We start from the raw sequence: 20,300 nt of genomic DNA on the forward strand, positions 1-20,300 counted from the left end.
ATAGTTCAAATTGTATTATAGTCCGGTTATTTGAAAAGGTGAATATGGCCGGACAGCACGAACACGGCGGCATGTACAACATATTCATAGTTGAATTGTTGAAAAAAATTGCGTTTCGATTAATTTACTATGCTAATACTTTTGGATATTTACTCAGACTGATCAATCCGTGCTAATTTCAAGTCAATCAGTTTATTAGCTTAGGCTAAAAAGAGATCGCGGATCATTTTCGTAAAATTACACAAGTTAAATACGAATTGGTTTTATCGTGTAATATAATACCGTCGTCGCCACAAGCTTTTTTTATACTTGACTGTTGGCCGCGGCGTTGGATTATTTATGTTTATTATAATACGCCAGAAATGTACCTTTATAAAATGTCTAAACAATTTATTAATTGTGTAAAATATTAAAATTAAAATTACAAATCTAAAATAATCTAAAACAATTTTTTATTATAATAGGTAGGTATGCCAACGATTTAATTACAACATAATCAACACTTAGTTATTTATACTAACCATGTATATTAATTTATTATAGTAGGTACAGTAGAACGTCAATTATCCGGACGAGGAAAAAGTTATAATATCTTTTACAATAACTTATTAGTCGTAATTTTGTATTACATCATTCTACATAATAACGTAATTGTTAAATATACCTATATACCTATATCTACTTCACAATTAATAATTTATTTAATATTGTCACAAATGTCAAATTATATTATAAATTAAAAAAAAAAATTATTCATATAAATGTATAATTTTTAAAGTGCCATATTTCAATTATTAAAATATTTGTTTATCTGGATCATCCGGATAAACAGAGGATGTCGGCGAAATATTCGTTTTCTTTCTCAGTCCCACGCACAACATAGATAAAACGCTTTCACCTAAAATCATTTTTTTTTTTATGAATTTTGAGTAATATTAGTTAAGTTGAGTAGGCCATTAAAATGTAAATGTCTTAAATTTGAATCCAATGATACTATGATAGGTCTCATTAACAATCTTTAAAATTTATTATATTTTAAATTGGGTGGTGAAAAAGGTGGTTTTTGTTTTAATGATCCGAATACTCTAAAATTAAATATGTACAGAACTATAGAAAATACCAATTTATAAAATGGTGTTTATTTCAAGTTTCTTCCACTAGTACATAATTTTTAACTATAACAAAAATCTAAAATTATTTGAAAATAAATCGTTATTTTACGAGTGAATTTTGAATTTCATAAAAATTTAAACTAAATTTTTTTATAATTATTGTAAGTTAAACTTATAGGCAATTTTGTTTTAATTTTCAACTCTTAGCTATACTAATACAATATGTTTTATAAATTTTTAACTAGGTACAAAATAATTAACAAATATTCATGATTTTGACGAATTTTGTTAATATTTGAACTTCAAATGCTAATAAAAAAAAAATTGTACCTATGTATTCCTATAATTTTTAAACTACTGTAAGACTAACTCATGCGAAACTTTGTATTAAATTTTCAAGTATTTTGATTTAGTCAAAAAAATTTAATCAGCGCTTGTAAAAAAAAGAATATTTCATATGCCTATAATAAATATCCTTAAAATAAGCAAAATATTTTGAAAATTAAATTATGTGAAGAAATTGCATATCATTGCAATTTTATTTAACACACTCATTATAATAGTGATCTGCTACTTCATGTTCGAGGTTTACGCGATATCTATTGCACAGCAGAGTGTTGCCCACTTGACCACCCTTTTTTTAATATTGCATACTGCGATATTTGCACCAACTTTAACATCGTCAGAGTCATGAATATGATTGTTTATATAATTAATTGCTTAAAAATAATTAAGTCTATTACACACGAGCCTTACATTCTCTTATATATAATTAATATATTTATTTACCATATAATGTAGAATATTATGACTTTTTAACTTTTAATCCCTTAAACCCCTAGGAACCAATTTTCTAACAAAAACCAGTGAAATCACCTCCAAAGTTGGAATTCTATGCATTTTTACTGCTCTAAAATATACTAGATACAATAAACAAACAATATTTTAAAATTTCTAATACAGTCATCCTTCTGTATAACATCATCAACATATATATAAAAGGACGGAATAAAATGGGTTTGGGCTGTTTATTGTTGTTGAATACTATATTTTGTACAACTTCCAGTATTCCACACCTGCAATATGAAACAATATTAGGAAACTGTGGAACCAGAACCGTGTTACATACGACCGTGGTCGTTATCCGTTCTAATCCGCGTACTATCCGTCTATTGTAAGTTTTGAAATATGATTTTATTTTTTCGTTTATCTATTATTTTATATCAAAATGACTTCATGAATACTAAGTATTATTTATTATTTTTTGTCTTATCAATAGAGTCGAAAATTACAAACAAAATATACGCTAAAATATATGTTAGTTGTTTATTGCGTTAACAATAATGAATACGAATAATGAATAACATTAACGAAATTAATAAACATCAATAGCTAATGCGCTAATATCAAATGTATATATATTTAAAAAAATTACTTAAAGACTTAAAATTCACTTTTTTTGTCTTGAAACTTGACATAGGTACCATTACAATTGGACACATAGCCGTGGAGATAAAAATGATAATATTTTGATAATGTACAATATGTACCTATTGATGATATAAAGAACATAAATACTATCAAGTTATTAACATTGTGGCAATAACATACAATTTCTTTCTTATAAAATAATGTATTATATTATTATTTATTATAATTATTATGTTGTAATTAATATACCTAGTGTATCTAGCTAGAACCGGCTATAGTTGCTATGTGTGAAATGTTTACTTGGGTAAATACCACCTACATATCGTGCGTGTCGCGTAGTCAAACAAATCTACGACGCCCAACGGCGTCTTAAATAAAAAAAATTGATTAGTTAACACATTAATAAAAACAAAATTTCCAATTACAAGGTATACAATAGCTATAAACAGGACGCCACTGATACGATAACAACGCATAAAATATATTACCTCTATGAACGGAACCGATTGCGGGGGAAATGGTGCAGATACGTTCCTGATGCCGCTAAAAAAAAAGCGGTGTCCAGCTGACGACGGCTGTCCGAGGGAACCGGTCCAGACCGACTGTCCGCCTAGCCGCAATAAGCCGAGTTCCACTCGATTCGAGGATTCAGTCGAGTGGAAGTGGACAAAGTGCACGAGCGAAAGTCTGTTCCGGACTCTAGGCCGGTACTACGACGAGACATGGTTCCCGACAGTGATCAACGAGTGGTGTCAGCTTTATTATCGATGCAATCACGTGACCGACTACTGGCAGCATCGGGATGAGTGGCTGGCGGGTGACGAGGAGGTCCGGCTAGCTGTGTGGGCCGAAGTGCTCAGACATCGCGACCAACACGACGCGAACCAAAGCGAACAGTGTGATACCGACCTGATGCACATCGACGACCGAGTGGACGCTGCCAAGGTTAGCCCAATATATTTTATTATTAAGGTCCACTCATTCATTTTTAGTTAAAATGACTTGATAAATGAATCCTCTAGACTTCATGTAGTAAATTTCATAAAAAAATTAAGTTATTATTGAAGCTAAATAGGTACCTAATCTAGCTTTTTGCTTAAAACATAAAATTTCAAATACCTCGTTGAGCTTATGCGTATTGAAATACAATGTACCGTTTAATTTTATTCACGCCACGCTGGACATATTTTAATGGAAAAATGGTAACGACTTTTATTATTAGGACCCTCTCGAAACACGTAAATCTTCATTTAAATAATTCTTATATAGCAGGTACAGGCACAATATGATTAATAGCTGACCGATACAATAACATACCCACACCGGGCCACACACAATAAACTATATTTAATGCACACAATTTAAAAACGATAGTTCTCTGTAGACCAACTAGACATCAATAAATTATTTAAGTTACTAGTTATTGGACTCAGTGGACTCTGAAACAAATACGATACAGCTACCAATACGATTACAAAACTTCATTTATCTACCTACTTTGTAAGTATTCAGCAAGCAATAAAATTTAAGAACTGAAATAAATTCTGGCTTAGTTAATTATGTCTACTTTGTCCAACAAGATACAACTCTCCCTGAATACCTTATGACTTATATTTAACTCCCTGACCGACCTGACCACATTACAATAATACAATACTTGTATTATAGTTCTTATATTTTCCCATTCCCATTTTTTTAGTCATCGCTCTAATATTGATAAATAGGGTACCACAACTTATTTGAACATAATATATAGCAAAGTTAGCCACAGCCCACATGTTCACAAACTATATATATATATAATATATATGTATAGTTAAAATTTTTATAAATACATTTTATATAAATCAATAATTTTTTTAATTGTAAAATATCAGAATTATGATAATAAGTACATTTTGATTTTATAAATTATACGAGAGCCACAAGTTGGCTACCCCAGATAATTAATATACAGTAACAGCTAAAAAGTATCATAATATGCGATATTGGAGTTTACTCCAATTATATAATAGACTAAGTTAATTGTTAATAATGCGCCATATATTCGTATAACCTACATTTTTGTAGTACATTATATAATACATTTATTATCCAAAACGCCTATATGCATAATGGGTTAATTTTCATGGTCAAAAAACCTAATTTTTAATAGAAAAATGATTTCAATAATTAAATATTATGACTACTAAATAGTTTATTTCAAGCGTATACACTATACAATCTACAGCCCGCGTAAGTATTCCATTTGAACCGGGACCATTTTATAAAATTAGAATTTTCTATAGGTAACAATAATTATAAAATATCTTACAATTTTTAATTTTATTAAAAAAAAATCGGCAAGTGGGTACCGCTCTTTGCTGTACATTAGGGGGTGGGGTGGACCTCGGACTAGGGTAGATTAAATTTGAATGCAATGATAGGTATCATTGTATACGAAAACGATTCTGAATGGAGATGATTTGTCAGTCTGGAATATTTAACGTTAGATATAAATATCAACAATTTTATGAATTTTGAACTACAAAATAATTTGCAAATATTCATGATTTTGACGAGTTTTTGTCAAAATTTGAACTTCAAGTGCTAATAAAAAAAATTGTGCTTATGTATTCTTATAATTTTTTTATCGCTATAAAAATAACTTATGAGGAACTTTGTATTAATTTTTCAAATATTTTGACTCAGCCAAAAAAATTTTATCGACACTTCAAAAAAAAATTCTTAGGAAAATTGAAAATTTCATTTGTCTATAAATAGCTCAAAAAAAGTCAAAATATTTTGAAATTTAAATCACGTAAAGAAACGCAAATCTTAATAACTGGTAAAATTTTCAAGTATCTACGACTTATACTTTTTGAATAATAACAAATATCAAAAATCGTTTGAGGCTAAACTGTTATTTAACGCGGTTTTGTAAAAATTTAAATTTCAAACACTCATAAAAATTTTTTGTCTGAATCCGGTAGAGTTTTTTTTCAGATATTTGAAGAAAAATTTATGGAGAATCTTGTATCAAATTTTCAAAACTTAGTTATAAAAAAAGAAATTTTTACGATTTTCCAACCTCAAAATTACTTGCAAATTTTCGCAATTTTGACATATTTCGTATAAATTCGAATTTTAAGCACTCATAAAAAAAAATTTTGACTAACGATTTCCGAATTTTTTTTTTTATCACTTTAAGAACAACTTGTAAGAAACCTTGTATTAAATTTTCAAGATTTTCTGGTCAGCCAAAAAATTTTTATCGTTATTTAAAAACAAATACTTAGAAAAATTGAAAATTTCAATCGTCTATAAATAGTTCAAAATAAGTCAAAGTTCTTTGAAAATTTAACTGTGTATGGAGAACACTATTATAAATATTTGGTGAAAATTTCAAGTATTTACATTGATTAGTTTTTGAGTTATAGCAAAATAAAAAATTCGATTTTGACGAAAACTGGTTTTGCGTAAAAAATCCTGTTTTTCCCTCATTTTTTTAGGGTTTTTCCCGATTCATTTAAAAAATATTGAAAATTTTTAACTTTTGACCCCCCCCCCCTAAGTACCAACTAGATTCAATTTCCTTTTCAAAGAGAGGCTGAAGTCAAAAATCGAAGCATTTTTACTGCTCCAAATGTTGTCGACAGACACAAAAAAAAAACACACTTCGTTGTAAAATCAATACATTCATCACTCCGTTCAGAATCTAAAATATATTAAATATGTTATTTTTTTTTTATTATTTAATAGAAATTGTCTTAAATTTTTTCTTAAACCAATTTCATTCAGTATCACAGAATTCAATACCATTTATTTTGCACTTTTTATTTTAAGACATTTTATTAATTAAAATGTTTGGTGTTTGTGCGTTATCGTGACTACCACTTATTATGGGTTATAGTGACGCCGTGTTCCACTCTAATCTTGCATTTTGCAAGTGAATTCTATTCCTAATTCTATTAAGGATAATTTAAGACCAGCGTTGCCACTCGTTTACTCGAACATTAAAAACGAAAATATTCCTTGATTTGCTATTGTTCGAACGCGGAACGACGAATATTATATCTACCTATATATTAACTATTCGGTTCGGACACCACGGTGTAGCGGGATGGAGGCGCCCAGCAAGTTCCCCCCTCCAGTGTCCGGCGACAGTTCGTCTGCCGCTAGCCAGACCGTTGACCGACGGGTGACGCTTTTGCTGTCTTTTCCAAACGGTTGGGCTTGACATACGTCTCTGTCCGCCCACCGTTATTTGGTGTGCTTTTTTATTTGTGCCGTTACACTACGTCGTGTGATCAACTCTTATATTACAAAGTGTGGTCAGTACACGGATACGTCACCACAATTAGTGGACTTGTTGGCAAGTTGGCCATTATTCTGTACTCTGGTGTCAACGTGTGCGAAGTCGATTACTGTATTTTGCATCATCGGGCCGCCGGTCAACTGTTAAGGACCACGGATATCACCCGACGAGTTATATAAAACCAGGTCGTACCTCTATTATTATTTGATTGTACCTACCTACCTTATGATTTTGTATTTTTTTATATTCTATTACTATATATTATATGTTAGGTGTTATTATTATTTATATATTAATTATTGTCAATTGACCCGGGGCGCCCTATATTAGGTCCATTATATTTATTAATATTTAATTTATTTGGGCTCATTGTTTATATATATTTTTTAACCTGTCATATTATACAAAGACGTTGTTACTAGAAAAAAATATTATTGTTATTATTGTATACTTGGGGTAACCCACTCCGCTCCTGTCTACGATAGCACATGCGAGTCGTTGCCGACAACCGCCGATCGTCGTAGGATCGGTAACGGCGCATCATTTTTGGTAGCAGAGCGTGGTTTCCGACCTTTGGGGGGTTCGGAGTGTGTGTGTTGTGACACTAGTGTTTTGTGTAGTGTGAGTGGGTTTTAGCATACATTGTTAGGTTTAGGTACGAGTGATCGGGTAGTTACGCCGACCGCTGCCATAAAGTATAAATAGTGTGAGCGTGTGCGATAAGTTTTGGTGGTTTTACCCGTCATTATGGGTGACGAACCGAAACAAGAGATAGACCGTGTCACTCGATTATTGGCACGTGCGACGGTCAAGCGCACCAGCATTATCGCGCAAATTCGATCCATCCACGATTTAGGCGTGCGTGTGGCAAGTGAACCAGAGGTAGCCTCCGCGTTTTCGGTTATCGCGGCCGATCTCGACTCATTATGGACACAATTTAAGACCGAAGACGATGGTGTGTTAGACTATTTAGTCATATTAGATAAGCTCGCGGATTACTCGCCGGATGCAATTGCTGAGGTGCGCCGGCTTATCACCGACTCGAAAGCTGTGGCCAATTCTTTAATACCTAAGGGAGTGGAGGCCATTGACCTCTCTTACATACGAGATAAACTACCGTCTCATACCATCTCGGCCGATGATACCGGTAATACATTTTCGCGACTACCAGAAATCCCTTTACCCACCTTTGACGGTGATTTCCAAACTTGGCCCAACTTTCGTGACCGATTTACGGCAGTAGTGGACAATCGTCCTAAGTTGTCTAACATCGACAAAATGTATTATTTGATAGGTTGCTTGAAAGGTGCTGCGGCGGAGGCTGTGCAAGGTATACCGGTTTCCGCAGATAATTACGCGTTAGTGTGGTCCACGTTGTCCGGCCGTTTTAATCGACCACGTTTAGTAGCTACATCGCTCGTCGAAAATTTATTACATACATCGACGATATCGCATGAATCGCTTCGTGATCTCAACAAATTTGTGGGTACGTTCAATGAGGGTAATTCGTTGCTAGAGGCGCTCAAGATTCCGGACTTAGGATCATTTATTTTATTCTCGATCGCATTTAGATGTTTACCGATGTCGACCCGTCAGTTATTTGAAGCGAGCAGTACGGCGGATTATCCGTCTTTAACTCAATTATTAGAGTTCGTACGAACACGCGTAGCAATATTAGAAGTTGTCGGGGAGTTACCTAACAAGGCAGGGTTGTCAGCGCCGGTCAAAATTACCAGAACACCTGGTCCGATCCGAAAGGGGGGAGAGTACTCCGGGAAGTCGCAGGGTTCTCGCTTGACGGCCATGGTAACATCCAAAAATGATAACACCTGTCCATGCTGTACTGGATCTCATGAGCTGGTGTCATGTACCCGTTTCAAAGCTTGGGAGGTTGATGAACGGGTCAGGTGGACGCGAGAACATAAAATGTGCTTTAATTGTTTTAGCCCCAAACACTGGGCTCCAAAATGTAAAAATAAACCGGGCTGTAAGGATTGTTCGCGGAGACACCATTCGTTATTACATGTGTCTACCGGCGAGCGATATGCTAATGACGACGCGCAACCCACCCAAGTTATGTGCGCGTCAGCTCCACAACCGCTATCCCTCCGCCCCGCAACTGTCATGTTAGGTACGGCGCTCGTTCACGTGCGCGATCGAACCGGGTCGTGGCAAACTATGCGCGCGTTAATAGATTGCGCGTCGCAAATTAGCGCTATTACGGTCGCATGCGCCGAACGGTTAGGCTTAAAGCGCTCGCGTTGGACCGCCCCGGTAAGCGGCCTGTCCGGCGTATCCGTTAACGTTCAAGGTCGTGTCGAATGTACGGTACAACCACGGTTCGCGACCGAGCCTGTATTATCAGTACATGCGTGGGTGCTACCCACCATAACAGGCGATCTGCCCGGAAAGTCGTTACCCGCAGATATTAAAAACCGGTTTTCTAATCTGGCATTAGCCGACCCGTCTTTCTACGTTGCGTCGCCGATCGATATGCTATTAGGCAGTGACGTCTATAATTCAATCATGGACGGACGTAAATGTTCAGTCGACAGCGCGCTACCGTCCGCGTATAGTTCAATTTTTGGGTGGATATTAATTGGCGCCGTATCCGAGCCAGAGGCCAGCCCGTATCAGTCAGTACTGGTTTCAATGACCGTTTCTATCGAAGGGCTCATGGAGCGGTTTTGGCATGTCGAGGAGCCGGAGATGGCACCGGCGACATTCTCGAATGACGGAAAGTGTGAACAGATATTTAGGGACAATGTTGTACGCTTATCGTCCGGACGTTTCTCAGTACCGCTGCCTTTTCGTTTGCCGGCGTCGGAAGATGCGTTTCGTGGGTCCCGCGAGGTGGCGCTTCGGCGTTTCGACGCTCTCGAGCGCAAATTGGCCGCGAACCCGTCGCTAAAGGTGTTGTACGATAAATTCATGGCTGAATACATTTCGTTAGGGCACATGTCTGTCGCCACGTCCCCGGGGGCGTATATCATTCCGCATCATGCTATATATCGGCCCGAGATTGATGCTCAGAAAATACGGGTAGTATTTGATGCATCCGCGCGTAGTGGTCGTGGACCATCGTTAAACGACTGTTTACTTCCCGGCCCTAAGTTACAGCAAGATATTGTCGATATTTTAACACGTTTTCGCATTCATAAATATGCCTTTACTACGGATATTTGCAAAATGTATCGGCAAATATTAATTTTGCCAGAGTACCGTAGGTATCAGCACATACTATGGCGCTCGTCACCGCACGACGAGTTGCGCGAATATGAACTAAATACAATTACGTACGGCGTAAATTGTGCGCCGTATCTAGCGTTACGCGTCCTACAAACTATCGCTCATGAAGACTGCGACGACTTCGAGTGGGTCCGTCATGCATTGACATATCAAACGTATGTCGATGACATTTGTTACGGGGCGGACACCATACCCGAAGTGTTAAAGCTTCAATCTGACTTGATATTCGTTTTAAATAAATCTGGTTTAGAGCTCAAAAAGTGGGCGTCGAATACACCGTCCGTTCTGGCAGCGGTCGCGGCCGACGATCGCGTAGGTACCCCTATGTCGTTCGAAGCAAGTGAAAGGTTGGGCACCAAGGTGTTAGGCATAGAATGGCATCCGGACGGAGATTATTTTTGTTGTGCGTTACGTATTGAACAGTCGCCCATATTTACGAAGCGTGGCATTTTATCGCTCGTAGCTCAAATTTTCGACCCGCTTGGCGTCTTCGGCCCGGTAGTATTCTTGGCTAAATCCATCATGCAGAGGACCTGGCAACGCGGTCTGTCCTGGGATGAGGCCCTCCCAACCGATATCCATGATGAGTGGGCCGCCTTCGTATCCGATTTGCCGTCACTTTTAGCCATCCGTATACCTCGGCATATTAACGCTAGCTTAGGCGCGTCGTGTTATTTATTAGGTTTTTGTGACGCTTCACAATCGGGTTATGCAGCGGTAGTTTATATACGAATAACCAACGGTCCTGCCGACACGTCAGTGTTTCTTATCGGCACAAAAACAAAATTAGCTCCATTGAAACCGTTAACAGTCCCGCGGCTCGAGTTGAACGCGGCGTTATTATTAGCTCGTTGGCTAAATCGAATTCGTCGTACGTTAGCGGCGCAGCTTAATATTATCGGCGTACGGGCGTGGTCGGATTCGACAATAGTATTATCTTGGTTGACTGTCTCTCACACATCGTTCAAACTTTACGTTTCGAATCGTGTGCATCAAATTAGGACCTTACTCCCGGACTGTCATTGGCAACATGTCGAGTCGCACAATAATCCCGCCGATTGCGCATCACGCGGAGTGATGCCATCGGTATTATCACAGTTTGAATTATATTGGCACGGTCCGCCGGTAGCTTATGAAGACCCATCGATCTGGGACCAATTTTGCCCGCCTCAACCTTGTCCGGACTTACCCGAAATGCGTCCCGTGTCATGTGCGGCGCGTGTTAATGAGTTCGACGAGGAATGGTGTACTCGTTTTTCAAATTACGATCGAATGCTCCGTGTGGTCGCATATGCACGTCGCTTTATTGCAGCCTGTCATCAGCGCGTATCACACAAACGAAATAACACGACACGAAGGTCAATGCCCCGACATCCGGTGAGGGTAGCTCCCGCGTTTTTATGTAAATCAGAAATTGATTGTGCGGCCCGCATATTAGCGGCCATGTCACAACAAATACATTTCGCCGAATTAGTACGAGAATTATCCGGTGGGGAGCGCGTATCGTCTAAGCCTCTAGCTCGGTTGGCCCCGTTTATTGACGCCGAGGGAGTAATACGCGTGGGGGGTCGACTTCGTCACTCATTATTGACATATGATTGCAAACATCCTATATTGTTATCAAAGCGGTCTTATTTTGCACTTTTGTTATGCCGTCGATGGCACCTATTGACCTGCCATGCCGGCCCGCGTGTGTTGTCCGCGTTAATATCTCGCCAGTTTTGGGTGATTTCACTTCGTTCGGTGTTGCATAAGGTCATTGCAAATTGTTCGGTATGTGTGAGGTTCGACGCCAAACCGGCAACGCCTTTGATGGCTGATTTGCCAAGTACACGCGTGCAGCCGCGGCAACCGTTCGAGCGCGTAGGTGTCGATTATGCGGGTCCCCTGCAGATGCGTGAGACACGATTGCGTAAATCACGTATTTTTAAAATATATATCTCCGTATTTATATGCTTTTGTACCAAGGCTGTCCATTTAGAAGTTGTGACCGACTTGTCTGCGGATGCTTTTTTAGCGGCTTTCGATCGCTTTGTTGCGCGTCGGGGTGTCCCCAGTGACGTGTTCTCCGATTGCGGAACCAATTTTGTCGGCGCTGACAAGCAATTGCGCGCAATTATTCAAAGTCCGGAGGGTCAGGTGGCGATTGCGAACTCTCGGACCATGTGCCAGTGGCATTTTAATCCCCCCAGCGCGCCGCATTTCGGAGGGTTATGGGAGGCGGCCGTCCGGTCAACAAAGCGGTTGTTAATACGTACCGTAGGTACACACGTATTTACCTACGAGGAATTCTCTACGTTATTAACACGCGTCGAAGCGATTTTAAATTCGCGACCGCTTACGCCAATGTCAACGGACCCGCACGACCTGGATTATCTTACACCCGGACACTTCCTCATCGGTCGACCGCTACTCGCTATTCCGCCTAGGTCAGGTTCCGAGTCGAATCGTAATTTGGTGAACCGGTGGAAACTGCTAGACCAATGCCATCAGGCTTTTTGGCGTCGATGGTCCGCGGAGTACTTGACTACGTTACAGGAGAGATCCAAATGGACAAAAACAGTCCCCAATATCAAGATAAATGATATGGTTGTAATTATAGACAAACAAAGTCCTCCACTATTATGGCGTCTCGGTCGGGTAACGGAGTTATTGCCCGGGATCGATGGTACCGTCCGTGTGGTTCGATGCTTACACAGTCCGGAGTTGTCACCCGACCCGTAGTCAAGTTCGTACTGATACCGCACAATTAAAGTAAAAAAAAAAAAGGGGGGTACTATTCATCTGAATGCGTGAGACCTATAATTAAGGTACTTGTATACCTGGACGCTACTGCGCACAACACCGCACGCCGGCTTAGCCTTTTGTCGCTACCACGCCTGTATACCCTTTTAATTCTTATTTTTTTGTGTTATGACTCGAGCGGTCTAGGTACCCAATAAAGCTTTGATTGTGTTTAATATCATATTCTATTATACTGTTTTGTATTAGTCATACGTCTACCATTTTTTTTGTTATTATTTTTATATGTCATAATTCGTTACATTATTATTTTGTTTTTTGTTTTGTCGATTTATTAACATATTATTTGAAATTTATTATTGGCAAATTGCTATTAGTGCATTTTGTTACCTTGTTTAGTTATTATCATTAATATGAGACCGAATTAAATGTTCATAAAATTGTAAACTTTTTTTTTTTTTTTCTTTTTTTTTCAAAAAAATATGAGACGACCTAAGGTTAGATTGTGCCTCCTGCAAAAAAAAAAAAAAGGTCAAACTTCATACAATAAGATTATATGGACATCCCTTTCCGGCTCGACCCAGTGCTTGTGTGAGAAGACTCTCACGGCGGGGAGGATGTTCGAACGCGGAACGACGAATATTATATCTACCTATATATTAACTATTCGGTTCGGACACCACGGTGTAGCGGGATGGAGGCGCCCAGCAAGTTCCCCCCTCCAGTGTCCGGCGACAGTTCGTCTGCCGCTAGCCAGACCGTTGACCGACGGGTGACGCTTTTGCTGTCTTTTCCAAACGGTTGGGCTTGACATACGTCTCTGTCCGCCCACCGTTATTTGGTGTGCTTTTTTATTTGTGCCGTTACACTACGTCGTGTGATCAACTCTTATATTACAAAGTGTGGTCAGTACACGGATACGTCACCACAATTAGTGGACTTGTTGGCAAGTTGGCCATTATTCTGTACTCTGGTGTCAACGTGTGCGAAGTCGATTACTGTATTTTGCATCATCGGGCCGCCGGTCAACTGTTAAGGACCACGGATATCACCCGACGAGTTATATAAAACCAGGTCGTACCTCTATTATTATTTGATTGTACCTACCTACCTTATGATTTTGTATTTTTTTATATTCTATTACTATATATTATATGTTAGGTGTTATTATTATTTATATATTAATTATTGTCAATTGACCCGGGGCGCCCTATATTAGGTCCATTATATTTATTAATATTTAATTTATTTGGGCTCATTGTTTATATATATTTTTTAACCTGTCATATTATACAAAGACGTTGTTACTAGAAAAAAATATTATTGTTATTATTGTATACTTGGGGTAACCCACTCCGCTCCTGTCTACGATAGCACATGCGAGTCGTTGCCGACAACCGCCGATCGTCGTAGGATCGGTAACGGCGCATCAGCTATGCAACACCCAACACCACCTAAGGTAGGTCACAAGGTTAAAAAACGATGCCCATAATTTTGCTAACAATATTATCAATATATACATTGACATAAGCTTTGGGTAGTTTTGTATTATTATTAACGTATTAAAAAGACGTGTATTGCACGTTATGCGTTCGACATCGAGGTAGTCGCGACGAGGCGACGGTAGTCACGATAACGCGCAAGTACCTAAAATGTAATTAATTATTTTTTACTAACAAAAAACCTATAATATTGAATGACAAAAATAAACCTTAACACACACTATAGCAAGGGTCGCTAGCGAGAAGAGACTCGCGAGCCATTAAATATATAAATAAATATGGAAGAGCCAAAATGAAAAAAAAGGTCATATTATTATATAATATCTACATAAATTCATATAAAAATTTTTTTTCGATAAGATGAGAGCCGTAAAAGTATGAAGCGAGCCGCGGTTTGTCTACCCATGCACTATATTTTATAAGTCATAAATTAGATTAGTTTTATTAATATTATTATGTTTATATGATATACTTATTATATTATTATCCGGTGCAAACCATTTGCGCCCATCACACCTTTTGTATAACCCACTTGCGCCCGAAATATTTTTAATGAAAATGTATTAAACCCGTGCGACGTTGCCAAACTGTATTCTGGAATTCAAACAATACTACTTATTATCTTTTAAAGTTAAAACTATTGTACATATTATTTTTCCCGTTTTAACTATTTTTAATTTTTACGTTACACTCTTATCGATATTATTGAATATCAGTCCATTTTATCTTAATTGGACTTCATGGCGACTCTCACTTCTGTTTGTGTATAAGTTGTGCAATCTTGCAAAAACTACAAATATTTAACTGCTTTTTTCGATATTCAAAATTTAACGCTTGACTTTAATTTATTATGCTTATCAGAATTTTCGGACTATATATTGTATAATTATATTATTATTGGGTTTAATTTTTTTAACATTTTTTAAATAGAAATATTGACTTATTATTATATTCTTATCATGAAATATTTTTTATACACTTTTTTTTATTATATATATAACGTTTGAAAAAAATCAACAGTGTTAATTTTTATAATAATTGCATGTACTCAACCATATATTGTATTTTCCGATTTTTTTTTTTTTATTTGAAATATTTACATTATTTATATAATTTTATGTGAGATGAATTTTATTATGACTACAGTAAATCAAACTTAGTGTGAATTAATTAAGTGTTGTTTTACTTACAATTCCTAAATTTAATGTTAGTTATTGTTATATTCACTATTTTTTTAAACCCAAAATGTTGAAAAAATTATAAAATTTAAATTATATTATTAAAGACAATTATAATTACCAATAAAAGTACTAATAATTATCTGAGTAATATAGATTAAATTTTAAAATTATTAAAAAAATTATTAATAATAATAGGTAGATAATATTATCCATTGTATATTATTTTACGAAAATGAACCAACATAATATGTGGCTCACAGTATATAAATTTCGAATGTGGTCCGTAAGTTGAAAAAGTTTGGGCACACCTGGTTTATTTTGTTCAACAATTTTACTATGCGTTATTTTTAAACATAAAATTTATATACTCCATTTTGTAGATAATGGAAATACACGGGGCCTTGAACGAGGCTAACGATCGGATCGAACTAAAACGAGTGGAGGTACAATCCACGTCTTGTGTCCAGAAGCCGAGTGCCGCAGAAAGGAAAAGGGCAGAAGTCGAAGCGGCAGAGATAGCGCTGGCTGACCCGGACGATGAACCAGATTGGGTGGAAATGCGACGCAGGATGCGCGGCTCATTTGCTGCATTAAATTTAGCCAGGTGCGATGTCAGTGTCGAACTCCTGGACCATATCATGATTGAGCTGTGCAAATATTGGGCCAATGTGCCGGAACTAGAACACACGATCGAACCACTCTTGGAGCGAAACATTATGCGCGAAGTACAAAACTTTCGATTCAAACTCTTCAATGTGACAATCGATATCGAACCGGAGATTGAACTATCGTATCAGGAAACTGAGGAACCAGAACCGTGTTACATACGACCACGGTCGTCATCCGTGCCACCACCACCACCACCACCGTCGCCTGTGATTTGCAAAAGACCAAAACCTAGAACAGCGAGTTGTCGCAGTCGTAGACCAGCTACCACCAAGTTGGCCGAAGCCAGAGCTCGGCAAAACGCCGCACGAACGCAGGACCGTGAAAACGCATCTATGGGTCAATGTCGAGACCGTAGGTAGTTCGTGACCGACTAAGTTTTACGAATCTAAATTTTACTCTTAAATTGTAAATTTTGAAAATATATAATATGATTTTATTTTTTTGTTTATTTATGAAAATTTACAATCTATACAAAAATGGTACAATAAGTAAATGTGAATGAAATTATTAAAAAGAGGTGGTGAGAAAAAGACAATGAGTAGAAGTTTCACATTAGAAATTCCTACGTGAAATGTAATTTAAGGATAGGTAATAGTAATAAACGTGTTAAGTTTGATGTGCGTTGAGAAGATCTCTGAGCCATTCACGCTTTGGCAATCACGCGGAGGCAGGTGGTTTGGAATGTTTGTATGGTTCTTGTGTTCGATAGTTTAGCGGTACTCCAAAGAGCGATTCCGTATGACCAGATAGGTTGTAGCAGAGATTTGTAGAGTAGTAGACGGTTAGAGATATACATATTAAATTTCATGGGACGCCTGAGGATATGTATTTAGTGGTTTGTTTGGTTTTGAGGTGGGGACCCCAGGTGAGCCTTCTGTCAAACAGTAGACCGAAATATTTGACTTCATTATAGTGTGAGAAATAATTGCGTTATTGATATAATATGATAACGAAATAAAATTTAATTAAATTACATTCGTTTGTAGGTATAATAATAATTTGGAGTTATTTGTTTCTCATCCAGTGCGGAATATTTTACTTATATAGGTACCATAAATCATAATAATTATTAATTAATAATATATTATGTAGATATATCTGCACGATACCTACTTCAGAGTATTGAATGTTAGTATACTTTTCTTTTTCTTTGTATACGAGTATTTTATGTATCAATACAAATTGATAATGATCGTTGGTTGAATTATTTTGTTATAACTTATAAATATAGGTATGGGACCTATACTGCATAATTTTTGTATGCATACAATGTTGTTTGATATAATTAAGTATATTATTTAATTTTTTTAAGACTATTATTTTTATCGGACTGAATTTAACCTTCCGCAAGTTTGGAACATACCTACATCCTTCATGTTTGTTTCAATATAGATTAAAAAAAAAAAGTATTCCGATTATATTTTTTCTTTCTCTAAGAGGGCATAATTATAATATTTTTTTATACAGATTGTATAATGTGCGTAAATAAAAAAAAACAAATAATAGATTGCAATCACCTCTATGTTAATAAAATAAGTAGTATAACTTTACTGTGCAGTCTGTACAGTGTACACGGTTCTTTTCAATTACAGTTCAAATACTTGACAAAATAAACTAATATTAATTTTTTTAAATCATAGAAATAATGTTTTAAGCCCATGATAATAGGTTTGAAAGATAGATGCTATGATTATTCACTTGAAACTTTATTAATTAATATTAATCCATCAATATTTAATAATTTGTAAACAATTTCAGAGTATAATGCTCATTAATAATTAATACTTAATTCATTATTAATATACATACTGATCTAATATTTGCATCTATTTTATATTTTATAAAATCATTTTTAAGGACTTTTATCATAGATAAATATTAAACACGTACAGTGTACTCTCGATATCCGCGAAATAGGTAGAGTGGCAGGGCATCTACGGATAAACGAATTTCGCGGGTAATAATTGTATAATAATAATAATTTTTTTCATTAAACATATCGACAATTATCAAAAACTATTAATATTAAACAAGCGCATTGTATTTTACTTCGCTATCGAATAATCGGCTATAAACAAATTAAACCGATAATGATGTATAATGTAAAGATATATTTTTTTTGTACCTATACATTAATGTATTGTGTATGTAGAATGTAGATGATTCCACGGAAGGCAATGTTAAAATGTTTAAATGGCGAATAATCGAGAGTACACTGTATAATAATTCAGAATACATAACAATTTTCAAAAACATCATATAATAAATATATCATAAAAAAAAGCGGGCAAGTGAGTACCGCTCTGCTGTATATTAAGTGCCGTATGGATCATTATTATATATTATAGGAGTGTTAAATTTGAATCCAATGATAGTTATCATTGTATACGAAAAACGATTCTGAACGAAGATGATTTGTCAGCCTAGGATATAATTTCTAGTGGTTGGTGAAAAAGGTGGTTTATGTTTTAATGGCCTGAATACAACAAAATTTAAGTTCTTTTATAATAATTGTAAGTTAAACTTATGAAAAACCTTGTATTAAATTTTCAACTCTTAGCTACTTATACAAAAATTTTTATGAAATATACCTACAAAATAATTTGCAAATATTCATGGTTTTGACGAATTTTTGTAAAGATTTGAACTTCAAATGCTAATAAAAAAAAATTGTGCCTATGTATTCTTATAATTTTTTAATCACTATAATAATAACTTATGAGGAACTTTGCATTAAATTTTCAAGTATTTTGATAGAGCCAAAAAGATTTTATCGACACATAAAAAAACAATTTTCAGAAAAATTGAAAATTTCAGTTGTCTATAAATAGCTCAAAAAAAGTCAAAATATTTTGAAAATTAAATCACGTAAAGAAAACGCTAATCTTAATAACTGGTAAAATTTTCAAGTATCTACGACTTATACTTTTTGAATAATAACAAATATTTAGAATCGTTTGAGGATAAATCGTTATCGTTACGCGATTTCGTTAAAATTTAAAATTCAAACGCACTTAAAATTTTTCCTATAATGATTTTATGAGTTTTCTCTATAGCTACTTGAAGGAAAACTTATGGAAAATTTAGTGTTATAATTTTAATCCTTAGTTATGAACACAAAAAATTTTATGACTTTTCAACTTCAAAATTACTTGCAAATTTTCGCGTTTTCGACAGATTTCGTAAAAATTTGAACTAAAAACGCTTAGGTATAAAAAAAAAATTGTGACTAACGATTTTTAATTTTTTTTAGCTACAATAAAAACAACTCATAAGGAACCTTTTATTAAATTTTCAAAACTTTTTGGTCATCCAAAAATTTTTTATCGACACTTTAAAAAAAATTTCTCAAAAAAATCGAAAATTTCAGTGGTTTATAAATAACTCAAAAAAAGTTAAAATTTTTTAAAAATTTAACTATATACAGATACCACTGACATTAACATTTGGTGAAAATTTCAAGTATTTTCAGTGATTAGTTTTTGAATTACAACCATAAAAAAAAATCAATTTAGTCGAAAACTGGTTTTGCTTAAAAATTGCCGTTTTTCCGTAATTTTTTTTTTGTTTTTCTCGATTTTTTTGAAAACTATTGGAAAATGTTAACTTTTTACCTCTATAATGCACCAAGGATATTCACTTTTACATCGGAAACCACCCCCATCGTTTGAAATTGGAGCATTATTTCGACTAGTTATGCTGTACACAGACACAAAAAAAAAACCAAAAAAAAAAACACACATCATTGTAAAATCAATACATTCATCACTTCGTTCAGAATCTAAAACAACAAAAAAACACACATCATTGTAAAATCAATACATTCATCACTTCGTTCAGAATCTGAAATATTAGATTAAAAATACAAAAAAAAATAGATACCATAAGTTTTTTTAAATCTGTGTGTTAATACTAACAAAAAAATTTTAAAATTTTTATTTTATTATGCGTATATTTTGTATACTTACTAGATTTATTTTATGATTTTTATTAAATTAAATTAGTAGTACTGAAGACTTCGAGCTAGTTACCTACTAGAAAAATAATGTTTTGGAATAAATTCTATACATTAAGTAAATAAATACTTGGATAAGTACTTAGGTATATATACTGTTTT

The 20,300-nt window shown here is 35.3% G+C and overlaps 1 protein-coding gene across 1 annotated transcript; it reads left to right on the plus strand.

Annotated features, from left to right (window-relative positions):
* The first annotated feature begins 3,035 nt into the window (after positions 1–3,035).
* On the plus strand, positions 3,036–16,619 carry LOC114132246 (uncharacterized). Its single transcript, XM_027997655.2, has 2 exons — positions 3,036–3,488; positions 15,895–16,619. Exons 1-2 carry the CDS (start codon positions 3,036–3,038, stop codon positions 16,540–16,542), a joined length of 1,101 nt encoding a protein of 366 aa, XP_027853456.1. The 3' UTR covers positions 16,543–16,619.
* The last annotated feature ends 3,681 nt before the right edge of the window (positions 16,620–20,300 follow it).

This window comes from Aphis gossypii, chromosome X (assembly GCF_020184175.1).
Source record: "Aphis gossypii isolate Hap1 chromosome X, ASM2018417v2, whole genome shotgun sequence".
In the NCBI taxonomy this organism is placed as follows: Eukaryota; Metazoa; Arthropoda; class Insecta; order Hemiptera; family Aphididae; genus Aphis; species Aphis gossypii.

Excerpts from the sequence above, each read along its gene's own strand:
- LOC114132246 (XM_027997655.2), top strand. The coding sequence starts at position 3,036 with ATGAACGGAACCGATTGCGGGGGAAATGGTGCAGATACGTTCCTGATG. Across the intron at positions 3,489-15,894 it reads ACCGAGTGGACGCTGCCAAG|ATAATGGAAATACACGGGGC; the intron begins GTTAGCCCAATA and ends TCCATTTTGTAG.